The 25373-nt window shown below is 40.7% G+C and overlaps 1 protein-coding gene across 3 annotated transcripts in view; it reads left to right on the top strand.

Annotated features, from left to right (window-relative positions):
• Nucleotides 1-25373, top strand: part of ADAMTS18 (ADAM metallopeptidase with thrombospondin type 1 motif 18) — a 94788-nt gene that overhangs the window by 58603 nt on the left and 10812 nt on the right. The window contains exons 13-19 of one of the 3 annotated variants that reach the window (XM_083454537.1): nucleotides 4906-5078; nucleotides 6445-6575; nucleotides 7359-7482; nucleotides 8457-8671; nucleotides 17825-17966; nucleotides 19570-19696; nucleotides 23419-23623. In XM_083454537.1, the coding sequence (XP_083310663.1) occupies nucleotides 4906-5078; nucleotides 6445-6575; nucleotides 7359-7482; nucleotides 8457-8671; nucleotides 17825-17966; nucleotides 19570-19696; nucleotides 23419-23623 (1117 nt within the window). Of the gene's footprint in view, nucleotides 1-4905; nucleotides 5079-6444; nucleotides 6576-7358; nucleotides 7483-8426; nucleotides 8672-17824; nucleotides 17967-19569; nucleotides 19697-23418; nucleotides 23624-25373 lie in introns of all 3 variants that reach the window. The other 2 variants (XM_083454536.1, XM_083454535.1) reach the window with 2 other exon arrangements.

Below are 25373 nucleotides of genomic sequence, written 5' to 3'. Positions count from 1 at the left end.
GTCCCACCCCATATATTTGGTAGGAACCTTTTAATCTTTTTTTGTGCCATAGTGATTCATTAGCATTCGTGGATGGCTCACCTGGCACTTCTGTTACTTATCTTTAGGTGCCAGGCAAAAATATTCCTATTCTCTCAGGCCTTTGGCTAATTAAAGAATCTATGGACTTTTAAACTGTAAGCAAAGGAAGGGGGTATTGTTTTTGTTTGTTACTATGTAATGTCCTTTTGTGTTTCTATATTGTAAACTGCTCTATGATCCTTGGATGAAGGGTGGTATGGAAAAGTCCAAATAAATAAATAATTCTCATTATTCTGTTTTGTCCAATTAGTACATACTATGGAGTTCATTGCATGTACAGTCAGACAATCCTAGTTCCATTGATTCCTCCCACATGGTGACCACATGGCTCCTATTGTGGGGCTGTTGTCTGAGCCTACAATTTCTCATAACCTTTTGTGTTTAAAGTTATGATTCTAGCCCCCCCCCCCCGGCATAATCAGCAATTTTATCATTAGAATGTACAATATAAATGGAATGTGTTGAGCTTGTAAGAAAATTGGCCCTGGTATTCTGAACATCTCATGGCATTACATACGACCTTACAGCACCAAACACCTTTGGAGGTCATCCACAGTACAACAGAACTATGCAGATTTGCTAAAATCATTATGTTTCTACAAGCTGCTGTAGTGTAAATTCGTGGATCTGTTTCCCATACATCACAACATTTTACAATCGAGATATTTGTCTCTGAGAAAGAAATAGATTACATAATTTAATAGCTTGGCTGTAAAGAACATGAAGAGAGCCCTGGAGACAAACGCTCATAGTAACTCATATATGTAGGATTGAGTCTTACCTGCTGCATAATAGTGTATTGTTCACAAAAATATTAGAATGCAATTTTAGATGTGCTTGTACTTAAAAAAAAAATCTACCAAAGCAACAAAAGAGCTTCAACATATGTACTTTTTATTTGCTGCATGCTGTAGCTTGATGAGTGATCAGGAGGGCTGCAAATGAAATTGGAGTGTACAACTAAAAACAGTAATTAGTCTAATACTGGAGGGATGGTGCAAGCATGGAATTCCATAAACCTTTGACTCTATACAGAAAATATAGAGCTTTAATAGCCCAGGCATGACCATGCTTACTTTGAAGAGGTGTGACTTTAATAGACCATAAGAATGTAAGCAGGGGCCTAGCGGGTGAAACTGAAGGCCCATCTAGTCTAGCATCTTGTTTCACACAGAATCTAGCCAAAAGCTTCTAGCAAGTTCTCAAGCAATGCAACGCAGGGAAGCAATAGGCTCCCCCCCAATGTCTCTCTCCCTCCCCACGCCATCAACTGGTATTCATAGATTTACTGATTGTGAACCTGGAAGAAGCTCCATTCACCTCTTGGAACTAAGAGGCACTGACAGATCTGTGCCCCTCTTTAGTTGTTAAAGTCCCATTTGAAGCCATCCTAAGTATAGGATGGCTTCAAATGGGACTTTAACAAATACACAGAATTTAACAAATTCTACACAGAATTTAGGTAAAGGTACCCCTGCCCGTACGGGCCAGTCTTGACAGACTCTAGGGTTGTGCGCTCATCTCACTCTAGAGGCCGGGAGCCAGCGCTGTCCGCAGACACTTCCGGGTCACGTGGCCAGCGTGACAAAGCTGCTCTGGCGAACCGGCACCAGGGCAGCACACGGAACGCCGTTTACCTTCCCGCTATAAAGCGGTACCTATTTATCTACTTGCACTTAAGGGTGCTTTCGAACTGCTAGGTGGACAGGAGCTGGGACCAAATGACGGGAGCTCACCCCGCCGCGGGGATTCGAACCGCCGACCATGCGATCAGCAAGTCCTAGGCGCTGAGGTTTTACCCACAGTGCCACCCGCGTCCCCCAACACAGAATTTAGTCCCATTTAATTCAGTTGTGCTTGCTCCCAGCTAAATGTATGTAGGATTGCAGCCTAAGCTCCTATCTTGTTTATTAATTCAACTTACATTATTTCTAACATTTATATCCCATCTTTCCAACTAGAAGATCAAAGTGGCACACATGGTTCCCCCCCTCTCCCCATTTTGTCTTCACAACAACACTGTGATGTAGTTAGACATGTCAACCATGACTGGTTCAAGTTCACCCAATGAGCTGCATGGCTTAGTAGGGGTCCCTGGTTACTAGTCCAATAGTGTAACCATGGGAGCCAACTCCTAAGGGCCAAGATTCCTTCACCCACCCACCCAATAAAATATTTGAGGGGCCACCAAAAGTACATGTTCTGTATCTTGTGTTCGATTAAGTGAGGTGGGGCTTACCTGCCCCCTCCACCATATTTTATTGAAGTTAGCACCCTTGACTCTAACCATTATGCCACACTGATAATTACAAACTCCAAAAAATAAATGTTTCCCACTTCAGAATGTGAGCAGGTTGTAGTAAAAGCAAGACTGTCTGCTGGCATCTTCAAGGTTTGCAGATTTATTGCACCATAAAGTTTTAACAGATTTATTGGGGCATAAAGATTACTAGGACCCATTTGAATCTGATCAAGTGGGCACTGGACTATGAATATGCAGAATATAACATGATCAATCTGCAAGACGAATATGCTTACTATTGCACAGCCTCAGATTCATATAGAGGCTGTTTGTGGGGGTAGGATTGGGGGAGGGGGTTGCAAGAATTTAGGCCAGAACCAAGAACTTCACATTTAATAAAAAAATAGATCCAATGTTAATCAATTGCCAGTGGTTGCAAGAGGATATTCTGAATCAGAATTCTAGCTTTCAAGGCACACAAACCATGGAAACATGTTCCAGCTTGTTTTGTAATAATACAAGAATTATAATGCTAAGTCTGAGCAGAGGATATATGTATATATATATATAGTGTGTGTGTGTGTGTTTGTATATATATCTCACACACACCTGGATTTCTGTCCTACATATGTTAACAATTTCCCCCCATGATGGATTCAACTGAATAGGATATTAAGAGATATGTATTTCTAATACCTCAAAATAGGGCCTCAGTTCTGTTGTATGTAACTGACTTAACATTCAGTGGTAACTATCTATACAGGGATTTGAGCACCACTGTTGAGTAAATATGGTGGGTTAATTTGGAAACATTTCTCCTTGTCATGTACCAGCGCAATTTAATATAATGTAAGGGGTCCTGTATCAGGTCAACCAAGATCAGCCCAGGGCTGACTACATGACATGTGTGTATTTAGAATACATGCTTGGGTGGTTGATGACATTTGAAGACAAAAAAAAAAAAAAAAAAAAAACTGGAACAAAACTGATCTTGCTTGCTCAATGAATGCATTGTGAAATCAGACCTGTGGGAGAACCTTCTTTAGGTCAGTCGAGGAAAAGTTGCATGATATGTAGAAGTTCAGTGACCAGTGGAGCCAAATTATTTCTGGCCAATTACATCTGCATAATAACCCATTATTTTATTTTATTTTATTTTATTTTATTTTATTTTATTTTATTTTATTTTATTTTATTTTATTTTATTTTATTTTATTTTATTTTATTTTATTTTATTTTATTTTATTTTATTTTATTTTATTTTATATTATTTTAAAATGTCTTAGTTTTCCAGCTATGCCTTGTAGTCATGTGTGTGTGTTGCAGTAATATTCAGAGGTATGGGTGTTACAGCTGAAGAGAGAAAGTATAAATCATCCCTCCCTGTGTATTGTGATCTTGGTAACAATTACCCTACAGCTGTAATGTGTTTGAGATACGTTTGAGATACAGCTACATATGCTGGCCTCCCCACACACTTGTCCCTGACTCCCTCAGTAAGCTAAGGTGTCCAACAAGCCAGGAGGCTAGCATAGTGACTCTGCCCTACCAGCAAACAAATTCTGGTTGAAACCATAGATAAAAGAAATAGGAGAGAGTTCATACCCCTCTACCACTGCTCCTCTTCCCAAAGCTATTTAAGTGTAAAATAATAAATAAATGTTCAGTGATTGACTGGATTAGGAAACTTACTATGTTCACATGCTGACTTCCATTGAAGGGAGAAAAGGAAGTACTTTTTTATGGGGTGCATAGTTAAACTATGGAACTCATAGGAGGCAGTGATGGCCAGCAACCTTGATGGCTTTAAAAGAGAATTAGACAAATTCATGGAGGAGAGGGCTATTGATGACTATTAGGCTATTCATGGCTACTAGGCATGAGGGCTATGCTCTGCCTCCACAGTTGGAGGTAGGATTGCTTCTGAATACCAGTTGCTGGGAGCCGTAAGTGGGATGAGAATGCTTTTCGCCACTTTGAGAAGAGGATGCTGGACTAGATGGGCCATTGGTCTGTTCCAGCAGACTTCTCTTATGTTCTTACCTCCTGGATATGGAAGATAAGTTGATCCAAAACAAGAGAGTGTTTCCTGATTTTATTCAGGATGCAATGACCTATCAGGTAACAAATCATTTTGTTGAACGTATATTGGTTCTTACCAGATGGCATGTTCTAGCCTCATTCTTTTGATTAATGAAGCAAAACTCAGGATCTGAAACAAAGCTTCTTGGATTAGAATTTTTACTTTGATGTTGCTTACAATTGAAGTAGATATACAGTGGTACCTTGGTTTACAACCATAATCCGTTCTGGAGGTCCATTTGTAAACCAAAACAGGTTGTAACCCAAAGCGCGCTTTCGCCAATGGGGCATCCCCCCCAAAAAATGTTCGTAATCCAAAAAAGAAAAGAAAAAGGGTTGTAAACCAAAACAAGGTTGCAAACTGGGACACACACTTCTGGGTTTGACATGTTTGTAATCCAAAACGTATGCAAACCAAGTACCACTGTAATGATATGCATGTAAAAGTTGATTATCTGCTCTGTGTTTGGTCTTGCAAAAATGTTTTTCTTTCTCCATAGGCCTCAGTATGGTGGCAAATTCTGTCAGGGCTCAAGTCGCATATATCAACTTTGCAATGTTCAACCATGCATGTCTAGTAGCCCTGACTTCCGTGCCCAACAGTGTGCTGAATATAACAGCAAACCATTCCGTGGATGGTACTATAAGTGGAAGCCCTACATGAAAGTGGAAGGTAAGCCAGGAACAGCATGCAACCAGTTTCTGATATGTCTTGCATTATTCGTTCAAAATTCTAGGGTCTAACAGACCCTCAAGACACTCTCCATCAAATTACAGAAAATCGACAATAAAATCCTTAATAACAACAGCGGCAGCAGTATAAGCTGTTGACAACAACACAGAGAAATGTTGTTTATGAAAAGATCAGGCATCTAAAGCTTTACTTAATCTGACAGTCCATAAAGAGAGATGTAGCTGGAGGAGAATGACTGTAATGTAGTGGCTGAGAAACTGAGAGTTGCAGCTAATGCTAGTCATAATCAAAGCAGACCCCTTGAAGTAAGTGGACATCAATAGCTTAAGTTCATTAATTTCCATGAGTCAAGACTAAGTAGCATTTCGTTAGATCCAAACCAAAGCTGCAAATCAGGAAGCCCCTAGTTTGAATCTCACCTCTGCCATGAACCCACCAGGTGGTCCTAAGGAACCACTCCATTTCACCCTGTTTTCCCAGCAGGAATATGGGGGATAACAACAACAACAACAACAACAACAACAACAACAATTTATTATTTATACCCCACCCATTATATTGTGTTGTCCAACAGCAGAGGAAGTGAGCTTCAGGCCTCTATCTGTCTCTCAGGTCTCTCCCCAGGCCACACCTCCTCCCTAGTCACACAGCCTCTCCCCTCTCCCCTGGCCACATACCTCACTAGCCCAGCTTTGCATCCTTAGGTGTTTTTCCTGGCTGGAAAGTGTCCATGAACTTTGAGGGATATTAAGTGGACTAAGACCTGGGTGATCAGGGTTAAAATCACTACTCAGCCATGAAGTTTACTGTGTGACCTCGAACCAGTCATTCTCTCTCAGCCTAACATAACCCTTGGGGTTGCTGTGAGGTTAACATGGCAAGAAGAAGAAGAGTTTGGATTTGATATCCCGCTTTATCAGTACCTGAAGGGAGTCTCAAAGTGGCTAACATTCTCCTTTCTCTTCCTCCCCCTCAACAAACACTCTGTGAGGTGAGTGAGGCTGAGAGACTTCAGAGAAGTGTGACTAGCCCCAGGTCACCCAATGAATGCTATGTTGGAGGAATATAAATATAATACTGATAAATAATGAATGATAAAAATCACAAATTCATCTTCAGCCTGCCTGTCCCTTATTTTGAATTGGGGGAGGGATGTGTGTTGGTGTGGCCAGGTGGTAAGGTATATTCCAATTTGCTGACCATTCAGAAAAGTGTGATTAATTACACAAATGTTCTGGCTACTTCTGTCCATTTTATTCCTTGTGCTGTCATCCATCTCCAGGATGGAATGGCAACACTGTTTAATAATTCTACTCCATAATTTGCCCTTTTAATGTCTTTTCAGAGGAAGATCGCTGCAAACTATACTGCACTGCAGAAGACTTTGACTTTTTCTTTGCAATGTCCAACCGAGTAAAAGATGGAACCCCTTGCTCCCTGTACAGAGATGATGTGTGCATTGACGGGATTTGTGAAGTAAGGTTAAGCTAAAAGTTCTCTTTGCCACTTTGCTTTTTTACAGCTCAGTGGTAGAGCAAATGTTTTGCATGCACAAGGTCCCACCTTCAATCCTTGGCACCCCCAGTTTAAAAAAAGAGTATGTTGGTAGCAGGCAATGGAAAATCATCTTTGTCTGAAAACTCAGGTAGTTTCAGCCAAATGGCATACAGGACTGTATGAACCAATGGAACTGACGCCTTTTCTGCATATACATTTAACATGCTATGATACCACTTTAAACACTCATGGTTTTCTCCAAAGAATTTTGGGAGCTGTAGCTTAAAGGTGCTGAAATTTGTTTAGAGACCCCTGTTCTCCTTATCTTGTAGGTCATTCTCTTACATGTATTTTTCTTCTTCTTCTTCAGACTCATTTGACCTTTAAGCTGAAAGATCATAACTGTTGGGGAAAATAACTGAAATAATTCACATTTCATGATGTGTTTTCCCTCCCCCCCTTAGCCTTAAGTATATTTTTTACTTCAGCACAGCAGCTTGTAACCTTCTGAATGCTGGAAAAAAACGACTGAGAACAATTTGGATGAACTTGAATTGAACTGTGAACTGAACTGAATGTGAATTGAACTTGTTCATTTTGTTAAGCAACAAATGTAAACTAGAATTAATTCCTTTTTGGACATGTCGCATTAGAACTAGAACTTGTTCCTTTTAAAAATGAACTTTGCAAGCTTGGGGAGGGGGGGAATAGCCTAACAGCCTAACGTACCCTTTTAATGTACTCATGTTTTCTTTGTTGCAGCAAGTTGGGTGCGATCGTCAGCTTGGATCTAAAGCTGTTTTGGATGCATGTGGAGTTTGCAAAGGAGATAATTCAACATGCAAGTTCTTCTCTGGCCATTATTTGACCCAACATAGAACTAATGGTAAGAAAACCCATTGAGCTAGGACTTTGTGGTATATCTTCCTTTGCACTGTGATTTCTCATAGTTCAGGATTCCCGATGTGGAAAACTGAGATGAGATAAAAGGTGAGATAAAAGTTAGAAGTGTGTGTAGCAGCAAATCTGTACCTTCCACAGAGATAGAGTTGTCCTAAAAATGGACCCTTTCTTGGTTCCACAGGTAAACTCACCCTTTCACCGACAAAAGTAGATCATCCTACCAACCTTTTGCCCAGCCGCATCTCATCCCAAAGAGAGGCATTGGCAATTCTACAAATACATAGAGCACTTAAAATTTACATGCTTGGACTTTAGTCATTTTGGATGATTGACCCCCTACCCCCCTTTCTTCCCTCAAAACTGGGTCATAAAGTTTTCTCTTCCACTCTTGCTAGGTCGATTGAGGCCTGCATCTCAATGTCCTGTGATGTCCAAAGTATATCACTGCTCATTTTTTGATTCAACTAAACAAGTTTATTGTGTTAGCCAAAGGCCATGACAACTGCAATATACTAATAGCACAATAAACACCAATTTTATTAGCGTGGTGGCAACCTTCTCAATTAATGCCCCCTGTGAGACGTGTGCTGGGCATCCATGTGGACCAACACAAACACCTTCAGCCAGCACTACAAGAACCTGCCCAAAGGAAATTTTGCTCTGGTTCTTGCTTGTATTCCCAAAGCCTTGCCTGTCTATGGCCATATTGTAGCCAGAAAATTGTAAGTAGGGTTCTGTATTACCAGAAATTATTACCTGCCTAGAGCAGAACTGATAAGGTCCATGATCTGTGGATAATAGTCTTACCTTTTACAACAGAAAAAAGCCTGTGATATTCTGGTTTGATTAAAAGGAAATGCTTTTACGACTGGAATGAAAACCTACATTACAACTGGAATGAAATCCTACATTTTCTCCAACTTTTAGATTATTACCCCATTGTTACGATTCCAGCAGGAGCCCGCAGCATTGAAATCCAGGAAGTGCAGATGTCTAGCAGCTACCTTGCAGTGCGCAACTTGAGCAAAAAATATTACCTAACGAAAGACTGGACAATTGATTGGCCTGGGAAATTCTATTTTGCTGGGACCATGTTTGAGTATCAGCGCTCGTTTAGCCATCCAGAGAGGCTCTCTGCAACTGGGCCAACTAATGAGACACTCATATTTGAGGTAAGCTTTCTTCTCCTCATTCTTTTCTTGATGCAGACAAATTGAGCTTGGTGCAGCATCTGCCCAACAGGTTAAATCACACAAAAGAACCGGAAGCCATTTTCCTGTTTAGGATTGTTAGCATAGTCATGCTGGAAGGTTTAAAAGCATGGTTTACAGAGGTATGAGACAATAGTCTTGGGTGTTCTAGAGAATATTGTTCCTGCCGGTCAGGGTGAGGGGTGTTTGCCCTCATTCCTCCATTGCCTAAAGACTTGGGCAACTTCAGATGCTCTGGTGGGGGGGGGGAGATCATGTGTCAGCCTGAAGGCCACCATTCACTTCTGCAGTTCATATTGATGTTGAAGATGTTCTGATAGCTGTTTGAAAGATTAAAGGTAAAGGTACCCCTGCCCGTACGGGCCAGTCGTGTCCGACTCTAGGGTTGTGCGCCCATCTCACTTAAGAGGCTGGGGGCCAGCGCTGTCCAGAGACACTTCTGGGTCACGTGGCCAGCGTGACGAAGCTGCTCTGGCGAGCCAGCACCAGCGCATCACACGGAAACGCCGTTTACCTTCCCGCTAGAAAGTGGTACCTATTTATCTACTTGCACTTAGGGGTGCTTTCGAACTGCTAGGTGGGCAGGAGCTGGGACCGAAAGATGGGAGCTCACCCCGCCACGGGGATTCGAACCGCCGACCATGCGATCGGCAAGCCCTAGGCACTGAGGTTTTACCCACAGTGCCACCCGCATCCGTTTGAAAGATTACTGAACTATAATTGACATGAAGTACTTTCAACACTAAAGGTACAAACCTGTGCATCTTAACTTGGAAGTACGTTCAACTGTATTCAGTGGTGATGGTGATTACAGCTACTACTACAGCTTCTTCTTCCTCCTCTTCCTCCTCTTGCTACTACTAGCAAAATAAGTATATGGATGTTTAAAGTAGCCAGGACATGGGGTGTCATTTTGCAAGGCTTCTTGATGTCAAAAGAATGCATTATGTATAGATTGCTGATTGTGAATTTACAGAAGCCTATAAAAACAGATACAACTAAAACATAGCATCTCTCTAGTGGATTCCAAACTTAATCCTGCAAAAATAGGCAGATTCTGACTGGGGGGTGGAAACTAGACCAAAATGGTAGACGTATGATAGGACAATGATCACCTGGTATTGTAAATCAATGCCAGCTTTTAGCACATGGTTTTGGTAATGTAGATGAGTTGCCTTAAGTGGAGACATGCATATTTTTTTTTTAAAAAATGTGTAATCCAGTTAAATGTTTAACACTAAAACGTTTTGTTAAAATTCCAGCATAGGTAATTTAAGGTCATCTGGTTTCAATTTATAAAACTTGTTTAAAGACTTAGATGGGAGGTGGATTGGCTTTGGGCAAAGAGGACCCCATTCCTGGTTCATCATTGCTTTTACTGTAGCTTAGCCTTAAAACTCAAGACTTTAGAAAAAGACAACGAAGCCATGATCAATCCTAGGTCTGAGCATGGATTCATTTTTGGGTTCAATTTCTGTTTTCCAATTTTCTAATTCTATGTGTGTGAATTATGTATCTAGAGATGAGCAAATCTGTCACTTTCAGTTTCTCTGCTTCTCATTTTCTCCAGTCTTATATTCAGTTCCCCACATTTATCTGTCAGTGTGCCAGGGGTGGGGGTGGGGGCATTGGCCTTATGAAATTCATCAGCATTTTACTGTGATTTTCTCTTAGTATTTAATTTATTATGCAATTTTGCCTAATATACACATTTTTGCAGAAACCCCCCTAATATACTGTATTTGTGTATGCTCTCCTTTACTTAACTAAATGCATTTTTGTACATATTACTTGGCTAGAGAGCTGCATTGCAAAATTCAGAAAATTGCAAATTTTAAAAGATTGCTGTTTTGTTTCACATATTGTTTCAGAAAGTGCAAATTAGGTTGGTTCACCTTTAAATGTGAGCTGAATCAAATTCTTCCCCATCCCACCTTAGGTCTAAACTACTTGCCAAACAGCATTCTGTGAATCTTCCATCTATATGTTTTGTTTTGTAAACCCAAAGGAACAGGGGGAAGATTGCTCTGAAGTAGGAGAAAGGCAGACTGAGAGTGATTAAGTAAAGATGTAAAGACCAAGTATCTTTCCCCTTGTGGGAGCAAAAAGCAGTTTGGAGCGGGTGATTTTGAGTTGGAGAATTTTCTTCAGTTCGCATTAAAGTGAACTAACCTAATTTACAGTTTCTGGATTTATATGCAGATTAGAATGCTTAGAATGCAGTTAACAATTGGATTGTAGACATCTCCAACCTTTGTGATACCAATTTTGTTTGAAAATGAATATGAAAATGTATATTTTATGGATGAAATGTGTACTCAAATGGATATTTTAGGCAGAATGCATAGGAAAGCATACAGAGTGAAATTCATGCAAAATGTGCACAAAGTGACTATTGTAGAGAAGAGTGTGTATAAAAATATGTGTAATTTAAATGTGTGTGTGTGTGTGTGTGTGTGTGCTTATTTTTTAAAAGTCTCCAGAAAATGGGATGGAACAGACTTGGGACTGAACATTTGTAAAGTTGATATGGAACAGAAATAGACTGATAGGCCCATCCCTATTTTTGAGCTAAACAATACCAGGAGAGGAAAGAGTTAAGCAGCCTCTCCCAATTTGCTTTGCTTCCACTCAGAGGAAGCTTGCTCCAGGCTGATTTGGATTATAAATAAAATCAAATTCTGAGCAAAGAGTCCCGAGCTTAATGCATAGTTTCAACCTCAGATTTCAAGTCTGATAGCTTGACCTATATCAGTTTCTCCAGGCACTCGAGCAACAATCAGTAATAACATTAATCTGATAACAAAACCACCTGCTTCCATCTTTTGAAATGGTCTGCCATGTGTGAAAACTTTAAGAAGGTTTCGGTTAAAAAAGAAGAAGATTATGACCTGTCACAATATAAATGGGAATATGGCAACCTTCAACAAAACTGTCTCATACTGAATGAGAGAATTACCAAACTGTCATAGAACTGGATAAGTTTATCTCCACTGCAACATGTAAGAGAGGGATGGGACATTAAACAAAGTGGCAATCATTCACTCAGGGTGGAGAGAGAAAAGAGACAAGGCAAAAGGGAACCTATTATCAATGCAGGAAAAGATGTCTAATTAAAATTGATAAATCATTTCTTCCCCTCTTTGGTGATGGGAAAATGAAAAAAGGAAGCCAGGTGGAAGGACTTTGCTGATAATTTAGGCTAGCAGTCACTGGGTGAAAGCCAGCTTGGAGTTTGAAAGCCTTGCTTTTATTATTAGCTACTAGATGATAATTTAGCTCTGATTTCCCCTAAAGAGAGTGTGTGTTGGACAAAGCAAAGCCTGGCTTATGAGATACAGATGTAAATTCAATGTAAGGGATAAAAGGGTTCTGCTTAAGTGAAAAAGATTAGATGGGCTCTATCCTTTAAATGGGTGCCTTTTGCACATGATGTTTACAAAAGAAGAGGGAGCGAGAAATATATACCATGACAAATATAAGCCAGCTGAAGAAGAAATGAGATCATAGGAGGACCTTTCAAAGGCTACCTTTTCCTGTCAATGCCCTTGGTGGGCTTGTGTGAACTCTCCATTTTTCATGTCACTTTTAAGATTTGCTTTCTAAATGCCCTCTAGAAATAGCAAGGCACATAAAACCTCCCTGTCTTCTATTTCAAGATTTTTCTCAGTACACGCAAGTCGGAGTTGCCCACCCTAAAGTTTCTTTGAGTGTGTTCCACAGTCATTCTGAAAAGTCCCTCTGCAAGAAGTCTGCATTTTCTCCTCTGGACAAGATCCATTTGTAGCACTCTGGTTGCATAATGGACTTCCACTAGCGCAGCCCATCAGGGCTAGTAGCCATTGACAGCCTTATTCTCCTTCTGGAGTTTGTTCTAGGAAGGAGCCCCCCCCACACACACACTTTCTGTTGCCTGTTGCTCCAGAGTGTAGCTTCTGGATCAGTGTCCAGAAGAGGGTGACCAAGATAGTGAGTTCTCTAGAAACAAAATCCTATGAGAAATGGTTGAAAGAGTTAAAGAGGTTAAACATAATGATGAACATCCTGCTTGTATGAACTGTTTGACAGTGGAGCAGATTGGCTCAGGAGGTAATTTACTCTACTTCATTAGAGGATGTTAAGTAGAGGCTGGATAGCCACCTATCAGGATACTGTAGCATTAGACTTCCTGTATTAAATATTAGTGGCTGGTGCTCACTGGTACTGGTTAAAGCAAAAGGCAAGATGGCCAGCAGTAGATGGAGCCAGAGTCAATGATAGGCAGAAGCAACTAATTCTAGTTTTGTTCCCAGCCTCTTCCATGACTTTTGAGATCCCTCCCAACTTTATGATTCTGCTTTATGAATCTATAACCACAGTGTTACTTTATGCAGACCCAAACAGTTGATACATGATGCGGGTGGCGCTGTGGTCTAAACCACTTGGGCTTCCCAATCAAAAGGTTGGCAGTTTGAATCCCTGCAATGGGGTGAGCTCCCATTTCTCTGTCCCAGCTCCTGCCAACCTAGCAGTTCAAAAGCACATCAGTGCTAGTAGATAAATAGGTACCGCTGTGGCGGGAAGGTAAATGGCATTTCCATGCACTCCGGTTTCCGTCACAGTGTTCGTTGCACCAGAAGCGGTTTGGTTATGCTGACCACATGACCCAGAAAGTTGTCTGTGGACAAACACCAGTTCCCTCGGCCTGAAAGTGAGATGAGTGCCACAACCCCATAGTCACCTTTGACTAGACTTAACCATCCAGGGGTCTTTTACCTTTACCTTTTACGTGCCATTCCATATTTGCTGGCTGAGCAAATCTTTAAAACATCCATTGAATGTAATTCAAGGTAATTAATTGCAAGTTAGTACTAATTGCCAGATGCATGTTTACAGCCTAAAATCTCCCTAGGAAGTTTGATGACCTAAAGGAAGTGTTGATGTACATTTACAAGGAATTGCTTCAATGATCCACAAATGTACATAGTCATTTACACATCAGTAATAGCCAAGGGAAGGAAGGAAAACCAAGACAGAGAAATAGATGCACAGCTGGTTAAGAATATTTATTGTTTTTACTTTGAAATAAAAATTAACAGGAAAGGAAAAGGGCTGTTTGTGCAAGAGAGTTCAATTTGTCCATTGTTTCAATTTTTTTATGCCCTAAGCAAAAGTTTTGCTCTTCCGAATAGTTCTGGCAGATATTAGCCATTGAGCTTGTGTTTTTTTCAACGTACAAAGTTGTAAATTTTATAACTCTGCGCCCTGCGGTCAAAGCTGCTGAGTGTTGTGTCTGAAGTCAGGTGGTTGGTGTGTTAAAGGTAGACATTAAACAGTTCTGTGGAAGACCTGGAAATGTTTAAGGAGGTTGTTTGCCAGCTGTAAATTTGGGAGCAAACGCCAATTGGCAGGGAAGTCTCTGGAATGTGTCCAGTTAAGTAGACTGAAGCACTGGAGGTCTTTCCAAATTTGTAGTTTTAATAATATGCTGCTGCTCACTGACTTCAGATATTGGATTCCCATGGAAAAGCTTTCTAAGCGAATGCTTGACACTATTCTAGGAAGAGATAATGTTTTATATTCTACAAGTTCTTGTCACTTTGAAAAATGACAAGCTGAGAATAGCTCTGCCTTGATAATGGAAAATAAATAGTATCCTTAAATAAATATTATATGGTATTGTAAGATTAGACTGTTTACTCTGCAGCTATGCAGCGCTTGATTCACTGTCTATAACAGAAATGGGGATCCTGTGGCCCTCCGGATGTTGTCAGGATCTCACACCCAACAGCCCCAACAATCATGGCTGTAAGATTGTGGCTTAAGAGCATGCCATAAGTTGAAGTCAGCCCTGATCAAGTGTAGCACTTGCACATTACCAGAGATATTGCAGTGAGCAGTAAGGGACATGTAATATACTTTAATTTTGTATGTAAGGGACATATGCCTCCTATTTCTGTAGCCATTGTTATGGTCATGTACTTGTGTGCTGTGTGTGTAGGTGGGGCTCCTCTCCAAAATGTACACTTTTCTTGCATACCTCAAGGTTCCCACATTCAGTTTAAGTTTATGCAGGATTTGCTATTTGGTTCATAGCACATTCACACTAGATATATGCCTTACTTTTAAGAGGAGTGTAATTGTATTCCACTAGTGGCAGTGAATTCTTTCTTGCTGATTAGCTGAGGTAGTTTGGTGGCAGGAAATGTTCAGTTACTCAGAGGAGCAAACAGTTTGCTATCTAGTTTTGTGAGGGAAATGAAAGTTGTCAGCTTGGATGGGATGGCTGAGGACTGGGAAGGTGGATGGGTAGGAAAGCTAAGGAAAGATGATCCAAAGGTAAGAGGATGAAGGAAGGATGCACAGTTGGTAATGGACTCAGGAAGACATTGACAAAATGGAGTGGTGTCCAGAAGAGGGTGACTGGGATGGTCAGTGGTCGGTAAACTAAGTCCATTGAGAAATGGTTGAAAGAATTGGGTACATTTAGCCTGGAGAAGAGAATAATAAGGAGGGGTGTGATAATGATATTCAAATATCAGAAGGACTCTCACACAGATAATGGAGGAGGCATGCTCTGCTTGTTTTAAAGAGCAGGACTAGAACCAGTAGCATATCTCAGCTAAACATTAGGAGAAACTTTCTAATAAGAAGAACTGTTGAACAACTGTCTGCCTCAGGAGATGGTGAGCTCTCCTTTACTGGAGATATTTAAGCAGAATCTGGACAGCCATCTGTCAGGGATGCTGTAATTGCATCCTGCATTGCAGATCAGGGGATTGCATTAGGTCTAAGGTCCAATTCTGTGATGGTAGTATCTGTGTATCATTGCAACTTCTTACAATTTCTTCTCTTTCTCTCTGTCTCTTGCACATGTGCACAATGCGCATGTGCTTGCTGTCTGTCTGGGTGGTGCAAAAGGGAGGCTGATTATACCCCTGGTCTCCATAAAATCTCATACATTATTTTACATTTGCCTGATATTAGGTGTTTCCTCAACCCTGGGTCTTGCAATAAAGCAGAGAGCCAAGCTATTAGTTTTGCTGGATATATATATATCTGGACTAAGCCATATATTTCCGGTTTGGATCTCTACCAGAATTTGTGGACTGAAATAGAATCTGGCTAATGGGACTGGAAAATATATCATCCTTTTCTCTGTCTCCTCTCCCTCCTCACAACAGGCACACTTTTCTATAACAACAGTAAATAATAGTGAGCTACCCAGATCTTTCACATGTTCGGTGTTAATGGACTGAATATGCAAATTTATTTTACTGTTTTTCACTATCATAGCTCATTGCTTCTCTCCTTTACCTATTCTCCTAGGTGTACATTTTCTGAAGAGCTAATATCCACTTCTCTGCCTTGAAAAACGTTAATTGTATGTTCTTGGGATTTATTTTTATGTAACCGTTACTGCTGATTTTTCATAAGCCTTTCTCCACACCTGCTCCAATTTAGATTCCATATCCATTCATAGATTTAATCCAAGCAGGACTGGTTTGATATTGGCAAGCCACCGCAATACCCTTCAGGCTTTGTTAAATTGGAGAAGTTACCCATGATTCCAAAATGCATGTGGAGCCTCCACAGATATATAATAACACATAGGGAATACACAGGGAAGGGCTGTAGCTCAGTGGTGGAGCATGTGTTTTGCATGCAGAAGGCCTCAGGTTCAATCCCCAGCATCTCCAGGTAGGGATGGTTGAGAACCTTGCCTGAAATACTGGAGAGCCATTGTCAGTCAATGTAGACAATAGATGGACACTGTAGATGGACCAATGGTCTAACTTGGCATATAATGCATCTTTCTATGTTCCTAACATAGGGCACTGACTTATGCTGAATCAGACTATTGGTTTACATAGCTCAGTATTGTCTACTAAACTGCCACTGTGTCTCTCCATTGGGAATTTCAGCTGGGGCTGATGAGAATTGGGAGTTCAGTGTATGGAGGACACCACATTAGCTCACCAGGGTTTCAGACAGGAATCCTTCCTTACCTGAAGATGCTGGAGATTGAATCTGGGCCACCCTGCATACTTGTAGAGACATTGCAGTCCTAAACTACTCAAAAGTAAGCCCCTATTGAGTTCAATGGGATTTACTCCTGGGTAAGTGAGGTAGGTTAGTCTACGAGATGGTGACTGGCCCAAGGTCACCCATTGAGCTTCATGGCCAAGTGGGGATTTGAACCCTGCTCTCCCAGGTCCTAGTCAAACACTCTAACCATTATGCATGCTGACATAGGGATCTGCACATTCCTAGTTCAAACGAAAAATAGAATTCCTTGTAAGCCTTTGTGAACCTTGTTTTATTTATTCCATCTTTTGAATTAATGCAGCCAAAGTCTCAGAAACTGCTTCTGCAGGGTACAATAGAATTTACCTCCAACAGCAAGCCTTCCTTGAGTTAGTAGTTATCTGAACTGAAGCAGATGGTTTTTAGTAATTGGCCATTGGCCTGTTCAGAATCAGCAACAGTGTAAAATTAAATGGCCTATGATGGAAAACACAGACTTTTCTACACACACACACACACACACACACACACACACACTCATTTTGACTGTACAGTATTGAGGACTTATGAGCTAGGGGACCTGAGTTTCTTTCTTTCTTATGTATGTCTTCCACCCTTCCTCCCAGGAGTCCAGAGCAATACATTGCATTATCTCCTTTTATTTGTGCTAAATCCTTGTGATGAGGGTTACATAAAGGTCGAGTTGTCACTGTGGTGGTAAACTGGACTGTTCCTTCTTCAACTGAAAGTTGGTGCTCATTTCCACTCTAGCAAATGGAAGAAGTCCTGGTGTGTGTGTGTGTACTTTTCTCTTTAGTGTGAAAGGAATCTCCTATGAAAATGATTAATATATGGGACTTACCTGGGTACCCTTTGCAGGTAAGGATCTTCAGATACACATCAGTGTCCAGAACTACAGCAGATCAGGGTAATTCTATTATATCTTTAACTGTATATTTTAAGCACAGTCTTAAAGGCATCTGCTTCCTGGTAAATCTTGTGGTATTCAGCTGGGCTTTCACCCAGGTAAGCTTGCCTGAGACTGCAGCCTTAACCTTTCTTTTCCCTTCATTCTTAATAACGTATTTCTCTCTCCATGCTGTCTAGATCCTTTTACAAGGCAACAATCCTGGCATTGCTTGGCAATATACCTTCTCTAAGATTATAAATGAGAACAAGATATTCACAAAGAGACACAGCTACTCATGGGTAACGGTGCAGTCAGATTGCTCAGCTACGTGTGGTGGGGGTGAGTAACTTACTACAAAAGTCTGAATTCAATGAATATGTCAAAAAGTCATGAAATATAGTTTCCAGCATTATTATTTTTTAATATTGAATAATACTTTGAGTAGGGGCTTCTGATTTCAGGAATCCTGGTTGATAAACTGAATTTCAGTTGATTGAATGTGCACAATACATTATTGCTTCTGATTTCCGTTTCTTTAGTCTGTTGTTGTTTATAGGTCTTTATGTTATTAATTTGTTGCTTTTATTTATATTTACATATATATTAGACTTTCCATACCTACTAAACACAAAATATCTTGCAATTTAAAATAAAGAGAGCATAAGGGGCTGGATTCAATTAAATAATTGTGCTTGCAAGTGTCAGCATAACAAATCCTTCTAGCTTAGTGGGGCTTTCCTCCTTCTCTCCCCCATATCTGTGCCCCCATGACCCCCATCAGCTCTGAGGGTGAGAAAAAAACCCTGGACAGAGGAGAGATAAGTTTGTATTAGTGCAATTCCACTGTATTATTAGGTCACATTTCATCAATTCTTAACTTCTTCTTCTTCTTCTTTCATTTTTGTCATACCAACTCAACAAACTAACACACACAAAACTACATTAAAACATCCCAAGACCATTTTTGCCTGGCACATAAAGGGAATAGTATAGGATAGCCATTGTTAATACAGCACTGCTCTAAGCACTATCACAAAGTTTTCTGTTACTTATTCTCTATTATCTCCCCCTAATTTTCTTCATTGTCTTTTTTCCCCATGACTTTTTCATATTTTGTCTGCCATTTCATGAATCAATTTTCCCAATATTTTCCTTTTATATTCTCCATTATTTCAGGCCTTGTGCTATCTAGATTTTTAAACCCCATTCTTTCCTTTTGTCTCTGAATTTCCTTCTCTTTCTTGCCATCTCACGTTTCTTTTCCGTCTTCTTACATTTCTGATCATATCTTTTCTTCAAAAAGATCTGAATTCATGCCTTAATTGTTTCCAAAGATAAACTTGCTTGAGATAGTGTCTCCTCCCTGTGACCCTATTCCCCTTCTTTTTCCTGCCATCCTCAAGAAAGCTACAGTACATTATTGTTTAGTCATTTCCCCCCTCCCATGCATTAAATAATCCAATACAGGCTCCCCTTCTTTTTTAACAAAACCTCAAAAACCTTATTCAATGGTTCAATTCCTTCAAAACCTTCAAATTAATTGTAACTATGCAACATTTAAAATTATACTGAAAAATATTAACACACGTTGTGAGAATTCCTCTGACTCATGTTTTAAAACCAGTAAGAATGCTTTGTAACATTAATAACACTAAGGCTTGCATCCAACATTAGTACTACTCAGAGTAGATCTTTTGAAATTAAGACCTAAGCTAGTCATGCCAATTTATTTATTAGAGCTCAAGGTGGTGGCATTTTCATCTGAGGTCACATTCCCTCATAGTGAACCTTCTGGGGCCCACATGCCAGTTATGGGGGCGGGGAAAGGTTGAGAGGCAAATTGCCTGATGAACTACATTGCTATGTTCAGTTACTTTTTCATTTCTACCATAACTTCTCTCTCTCCTACATCTTTTTTTATTTCTCTTGGTTTTCTCCATAGGGCACTTGATAGCGAAAGCTGTATGTTTACAAGATCATCGTGTCCGTGTCAATGCCTCTTTCTGTGGCCCAAGCACAAAGCCCTTGACGGAGACAAAGATATGCAATGCAAATCCTTGCCCAGCCTAGTATGTAATCTGAATTTATCATCCCTTCCTATTTCTTTTATGGGTCTTTGTGTTCGAGTCTAAATCCACAAATCTGTGGAATAAACCTATTTTGTTTCCTAGACAGATGATTCCAAACCCTCCTCTATAAAACTGGGAAGAGTTTGATTTGTATGGGACTAGGGATGAGGCAATTATTTGAACCCTTCCTCAAATTAGTGCAACAGGATCAAAGTAGGCCCATTCCACCTCAATTCTGCTTCCACCCCCCCAACCTGGACAAAGCCTATGAGTGCAAATAGCAGGAGACAATAGGCTTGTTCACATGTTACACTGAACACAGATACAAGGTGTCTCTACACATGTACAAGTGTTTGTGTGGAACTGTTTGTTTGTTAATTGGTACACATACTATGCACTTGGTGACTGTTACATGTAAATAACTGTGTGAGTGTACATCTCAATTATTTGTGCACACAGGTATGTAGACTGTATGTACTCACTGAAAGTAGCATGTGAACACTGCTATGAACATCCTAGTGCCTTGGAGATGAGTATGGTTTGAGTATGGGATTGAATATAGGATACTCTAAGAGTTGCTGGGGGAACAACTACAATTGTGAGACAATAAGTAGGGAAGAACAGCCAGAATAATGGAGCCAAAAGGCAATGTGAATGAAAGTAAGTGTGTTTAGCCTAGAGCAGTGCTCTTTAGCCTTGGATCTCCAGGTGTTGTTGGACTACAACTCCCATTATCCCCAGCCAGCTTAGCCAACATAGATGGATGATGGGAGTTGTAGTCCAATAATATCTGGGGACCCAAGGTTTAGAACAAAGAAGATGAAAGACAGGTATGCTGTCTGTTTTCAAATGTGAATCACATAAAAATTTTTTAATGAAAAAAAAGTTCTACCAATTCTTCATCCTGTTTCCAACAGCAGCCAGCCAGATGCCTGTGGTAGCTCATATTTGTGCATGAATGTGATAAGCATCTTCTTTATTTATTTTTTCTCAGCATCTGGTATTTAGAGAGATACTGCTTCTGTTAGTAAAGATTATATCTTCCCAATATTTAAGCCATTTATAGACTTACCTTCTTAGTGAAAGGGATATAAGAAAGAAAGGGAACCACAGATGGGGAAGCTCATCTGTTAACCAAATCTGTCCAATTCAGAGGAGCAAATGAATATATACTGTATTGGTATCCATAACAGCATCCATTAAAACATTATTAAAATGTCAATAAAAACTCATTGGTTTCTAGGCACTTATGTATTCTTCTGTGCTATTAGAAATGTGGACATTCCTATGGTTGTATGATGGTTGTGTCTTCAGAGCTGGGAAGGAATTTTCCCTGCTCTGCATGTTTTGCTTTTCCCATAGCAATTGTCACAACTTTGGCGGTTTAGGCCTTGGGTGGAATCCTTTAGTCTGACATCTGAAGTTGAGGTGAAGTGATGACTCACTTGCTTCCTGAGGCAGCGTCATGAGGGGAGTCTCTGTCCAAAGCACATGACAGAAGTGCCATACAGCTCCCCTCAGCAATTTGGGGTGGGACCAGCTGCATAAACAAGTGTTTTCTGTTGGTTCCACTTTCCCCTAACTGACCCTGACATGTATCAGACCCCCAGCTGGGAGCTGAGAGGAATACACACCCAATGCCTATGCCAAGGTTTACCGACACCTGAATTCAAGAAAGTTGACGTTATCGTGTCTTTTCCTTTTATGAAGGCCTGGCCCCCAGGGCAGGGGTGCTGCATCAGAGTATGCAAATTTGCACCTATTTGCTGTGCAATTCAATTTGTCCAGTGCACAATAAACCATAATTTTTCACCCACGGAGTAGAATCTTATGCAGAAGTGTGTGGGTGTTTCTCTCCCTGATGATGATGATGATGATATATCACCACACAAATATACTGCATAAGATCGGAAAGGAAATTATAGCAGAACCACAAGAAGGCAGAGATAAAGTTTAATTGGAGTAACATATCGTGTGACAGCTTCTGCAATTTCATTGCCTAGCCTTGAGCCCCAACATTGTCTGAAAACTAATTTGAAGTAACCTCCCCACACCAAACAATCTGTTTTGCATGTGACTAATCTTCTGCCAAGTGTTATTTCTGTACCCATGGGCTCTACTTCTTGCAGACAGAAAAGTCTTCCATTATGTTTCCTTCAGCTTTCTCCAGTTTGTTTGTATTTGCCTTTTAATTGTGGCTGGCAACTTCTAAAACGTAGCATTTATTTTAATCGCCAGAAAAAGCCACACAAGTAGCTATCATCATTGCATGCCTCGACTCTGACGGGAGACTCTGTGTGCACTTTGAAGATGGGTGTGTGGATCCTAAATGTTGAGTTTGCCTTTAGCTCTGGCTCCACCAATTCTTGATCACTCTGCCTTCCATGCTACCAGTTTAAATGTCTCAGACCATGTACCTGCTAGTCGCAAAGAAAACAAAGCTCCCACGGCAATGGGAGCTATCCTCCCATTGTGAGGAAATTCATCTGCTAGTTGGTAGCTTCTAAATCTTCCATACTCTAATTACAGGATGGTTTAATTTAGCAAGATATTTCTTTCTTCCTTTATTTGAAAGATGAGTTGAGATTGGTGAGAGCCTTTGTGGTATAGTGGCTGTTATGCTGGATTTAGACCAAGGGAGACTCATGTTTTTAATGTTCACTTGATGATACTCAAACACAGGTCAGCGATAGACTAGCCACAGTGACTCATGCATTGGTAGCCTCAAGATTCAGTTAATGCAAAGTGCTCCACTCAAGGGTGGTTCGAAAGCTGCAGCTGATGCAGGATGTAGTGGTCAGGCTGCTAAGTGCAGCCGCCTACCATGAGCATATAATATCATTTCCAAATGAATTGCAATGGCTACCAGTTGGCTACTGAACCAAATTTAAGATTTTGCTGTTTGGTCTGGGGAGGACCTGTCATTCCTAGAAGACTGAACAATGGCCAATGTTACTTTCAGATTTGTTCAAATTAGATATAGCCTGTGAATCAGGAATTATACAAATAGGGTAAAATTCAAAGCAAAAGAGGAAGGAGGAGAAAGTGTGTGTGGCAGAAGGTGTGTGAAAAGCAGTAATATATGGAGAGAGAGAGAGAGAGAGAGAGAGAGGGAGGGAGATCAAGTTTAATCAGAAATGTTAACTGCCCAACATGTTTTTGATAATCCTTCTACTGGGGAGAAATATGACTACTTATAATACTCCAACTGAGGATCAGAGTAAATATATGTATTTCTATCTTTCCTGCCACTATAGTTTTTCTCATAATGTTGTATATCAACATCCTTTGAGGCTGTAGCATTCCATTTAAGTACTCCAAACAATGAATGTATAGGGGATTGCTGCTGCTTTCTTGTTCCTTGATGGAACAGTTTAGTACACTGAAGAAAGGTACAATCTGTCTCTACGCATGTACAAGTGTTTATGTGGAAGAGTGTACACTTGTTGATTTGAGTACAAGTGTACTTGAGTACAGCTCCATTCTTATGTTCACAGGTGCGCACATTTTACATTCATTGAACATTACAGGTGAATAATTGTATGAGTATCCAGCTCAACTGTTTGTGTACACAAGTAGACAGATTGTACACTCATTGAATATAACATGTGAACCCCCTAGTAGCTGTAATCATAGCTGATATAGAAATGTCTCCTTTGTTTTGTGCTCATTGTCTGATTCTTGGCTAGTCAACTAGTCAACACATGCATTCTTTCTTGAAGTTGGTCAGCAGGTGAATGGAGTGTTTGCAGCCAGTCTTGTGGCGGAGGGCAACAAAGTCGTCCAATCCAGTGTGTCCAGAAAAAGGCTTTTCAGAAGGAGGACATTGTGGCCCATGCTCTCTGCCCAGTAACCACACCAGCACAAATCCAGGCATGTAACCATCAAGACTGTCCACCAGAATGGAGTCCTGGTCCGTGGTCTCAGGTAATGAAAAGAAAAGGCTAGCATTATTTTGCCCTGTATTTATTATAGGTAAGAACATAAGAAGAGCCCTGCTGGATCTCCGTCTTCTTTAGCATCCTGTTTCTAACAGTGGCCAGGAAGATGCTTCCATGAAGCTCACCAAAAGAGCAATGAAGGCAGTAGCCCTCCCCACTGCTGTCCCATAGTAATTGGTATTCATTCACCATAAGGGAACACCTAACATTAGTTTGTGGGGAACCTTTTATGGCTGGAGGCCAGACCTTTATTTCTTGACTCCTGCCAGGCCAAATTTGACAGATGGGTGAAGTCTGTGCATTTCAGTATCCTGATTGTTGGGACAGTGCTGGGATGTTCAAAATCCCTTTTGCAAACAGCATGGTGCTTTTTAAATATCTGAAACCTGGATCTTCAAGGAACAGCAGGGTGCTACTTGCAAAAGGGCTCTGTTCTTTGACCCTCTGGTGGGCTTGTTTGCTTTTTCACCATATCTCTAAAAACAGCACCAAAAGCAAGGTCTCTGAAAATTGATCTTAATTCCTGGACCAGCAAGCATGGAAGCATGTCTAGAGAAGCTATGAAGAAGTGCTCCTACATATGCGACCTGCTTTCATGTTGTCAGAGGTGGTTTTAGGATAGCCCAGCTGGTTTGGCTGCACTGGGTGCCACTCTGCAAGTGGCTTCACAATAATGATATAGAACAGAGCATGAGAGGTGGTGGGGTGCCGAATTTTAGCATCACACAGGGCACCCCTGAAATGTGAGCATTCAGAGTCTGCCACTGGTGATGTGGATGAGGTCAGCGCACATGCCAGTGGTGGGTGGGGCCGGAGGCAAAAGGGAGAGGAGCAACAAGTGCAAATATGCTTTTGTACTGTAGGCTTCTTTCTACACACTCTGTCACAGCCTCTCTATGCTCCATCCAGACAAGCAGGAGGCATTGTCAGAGTTCAATGACATATTCCAACCAGGGAGAAAAACAACACTCAGGGTGCAAAGCAAGACCATTGAGACATGTGGTCTTGTGAGAATACTGAGGTCTAGATAGAAGGATGGAGGGTTGCATTCAGCTCCTGATCCTCAAGTTGTCCACCTCTGGCTTAAGATGTTCAGTTGGAGTAGAGCGAAGAGGCATTTAGGGAAAGATATTTCTTATCTTATCAATTTGCATACATTAACCCCCCACTAATCAGGCGTCCAGTGTAACATGTTTTTTTGATAAACCCAGGATGACTGATGTCTTCTTCTTTTTGATAAGGTATCATTCCAAGCAGCTGAAAATCCTGGTACAGTTTTTTGTTGTTGTTTAAAAAGCCCTGCACTTAGAAGTAGAGTTGGTAGCTTAGGGCCTCAGGCAAATTCCAATATATGCACACACCCCTGCTTCAGAAAGATGTGGGGTGTCTGAGAGCTTTTATTCTGAAGTGAAACACATATACTTGTAATGTTGCCAAGGGAGACATCTCACAATTTTTTATTTAAGTGAATGTGCTGGTGCAAAAGCATTCTAATCTAAAGATTACATTGTAGCTGCGAGAAAAAATACTTTTCTTTGTTCAACTCACATTATGGGAAATGGATGCATTTATTTTTTCCTAATCATGTTGCCTACCTAATAGTACTGGGTTGTAGTGGTAATACTACTACTAGTAGTGTGATTGTGGAGGCCATCTAATGTATCCCCACTTTACTCAATGCAGGATTCAATTACATTCTTCCCTGGCACATGGCTGTCCAGCCTTTGATTAAACAT

The sequence above is a fragment of the Podarcis tiliguerta genome (assembly GCF_965153285.1).
Source record: "Podarcis tiliguerta genome assembly, chromosome: 8".
In the NCBI taxonomy this organism is placed as follows: domain Eukaryota; kingdom Metazoa; phylum Chordata; class Lepidosauria; order Squamata; family Lacertidae; genus Podarcis; species Podarcis tiliguerta.
The sequence above is the reverse complement of the archived record's forward strand: the minus strand, read 5'-3'. Positions and strand labels throughout refer to the sequence as shown.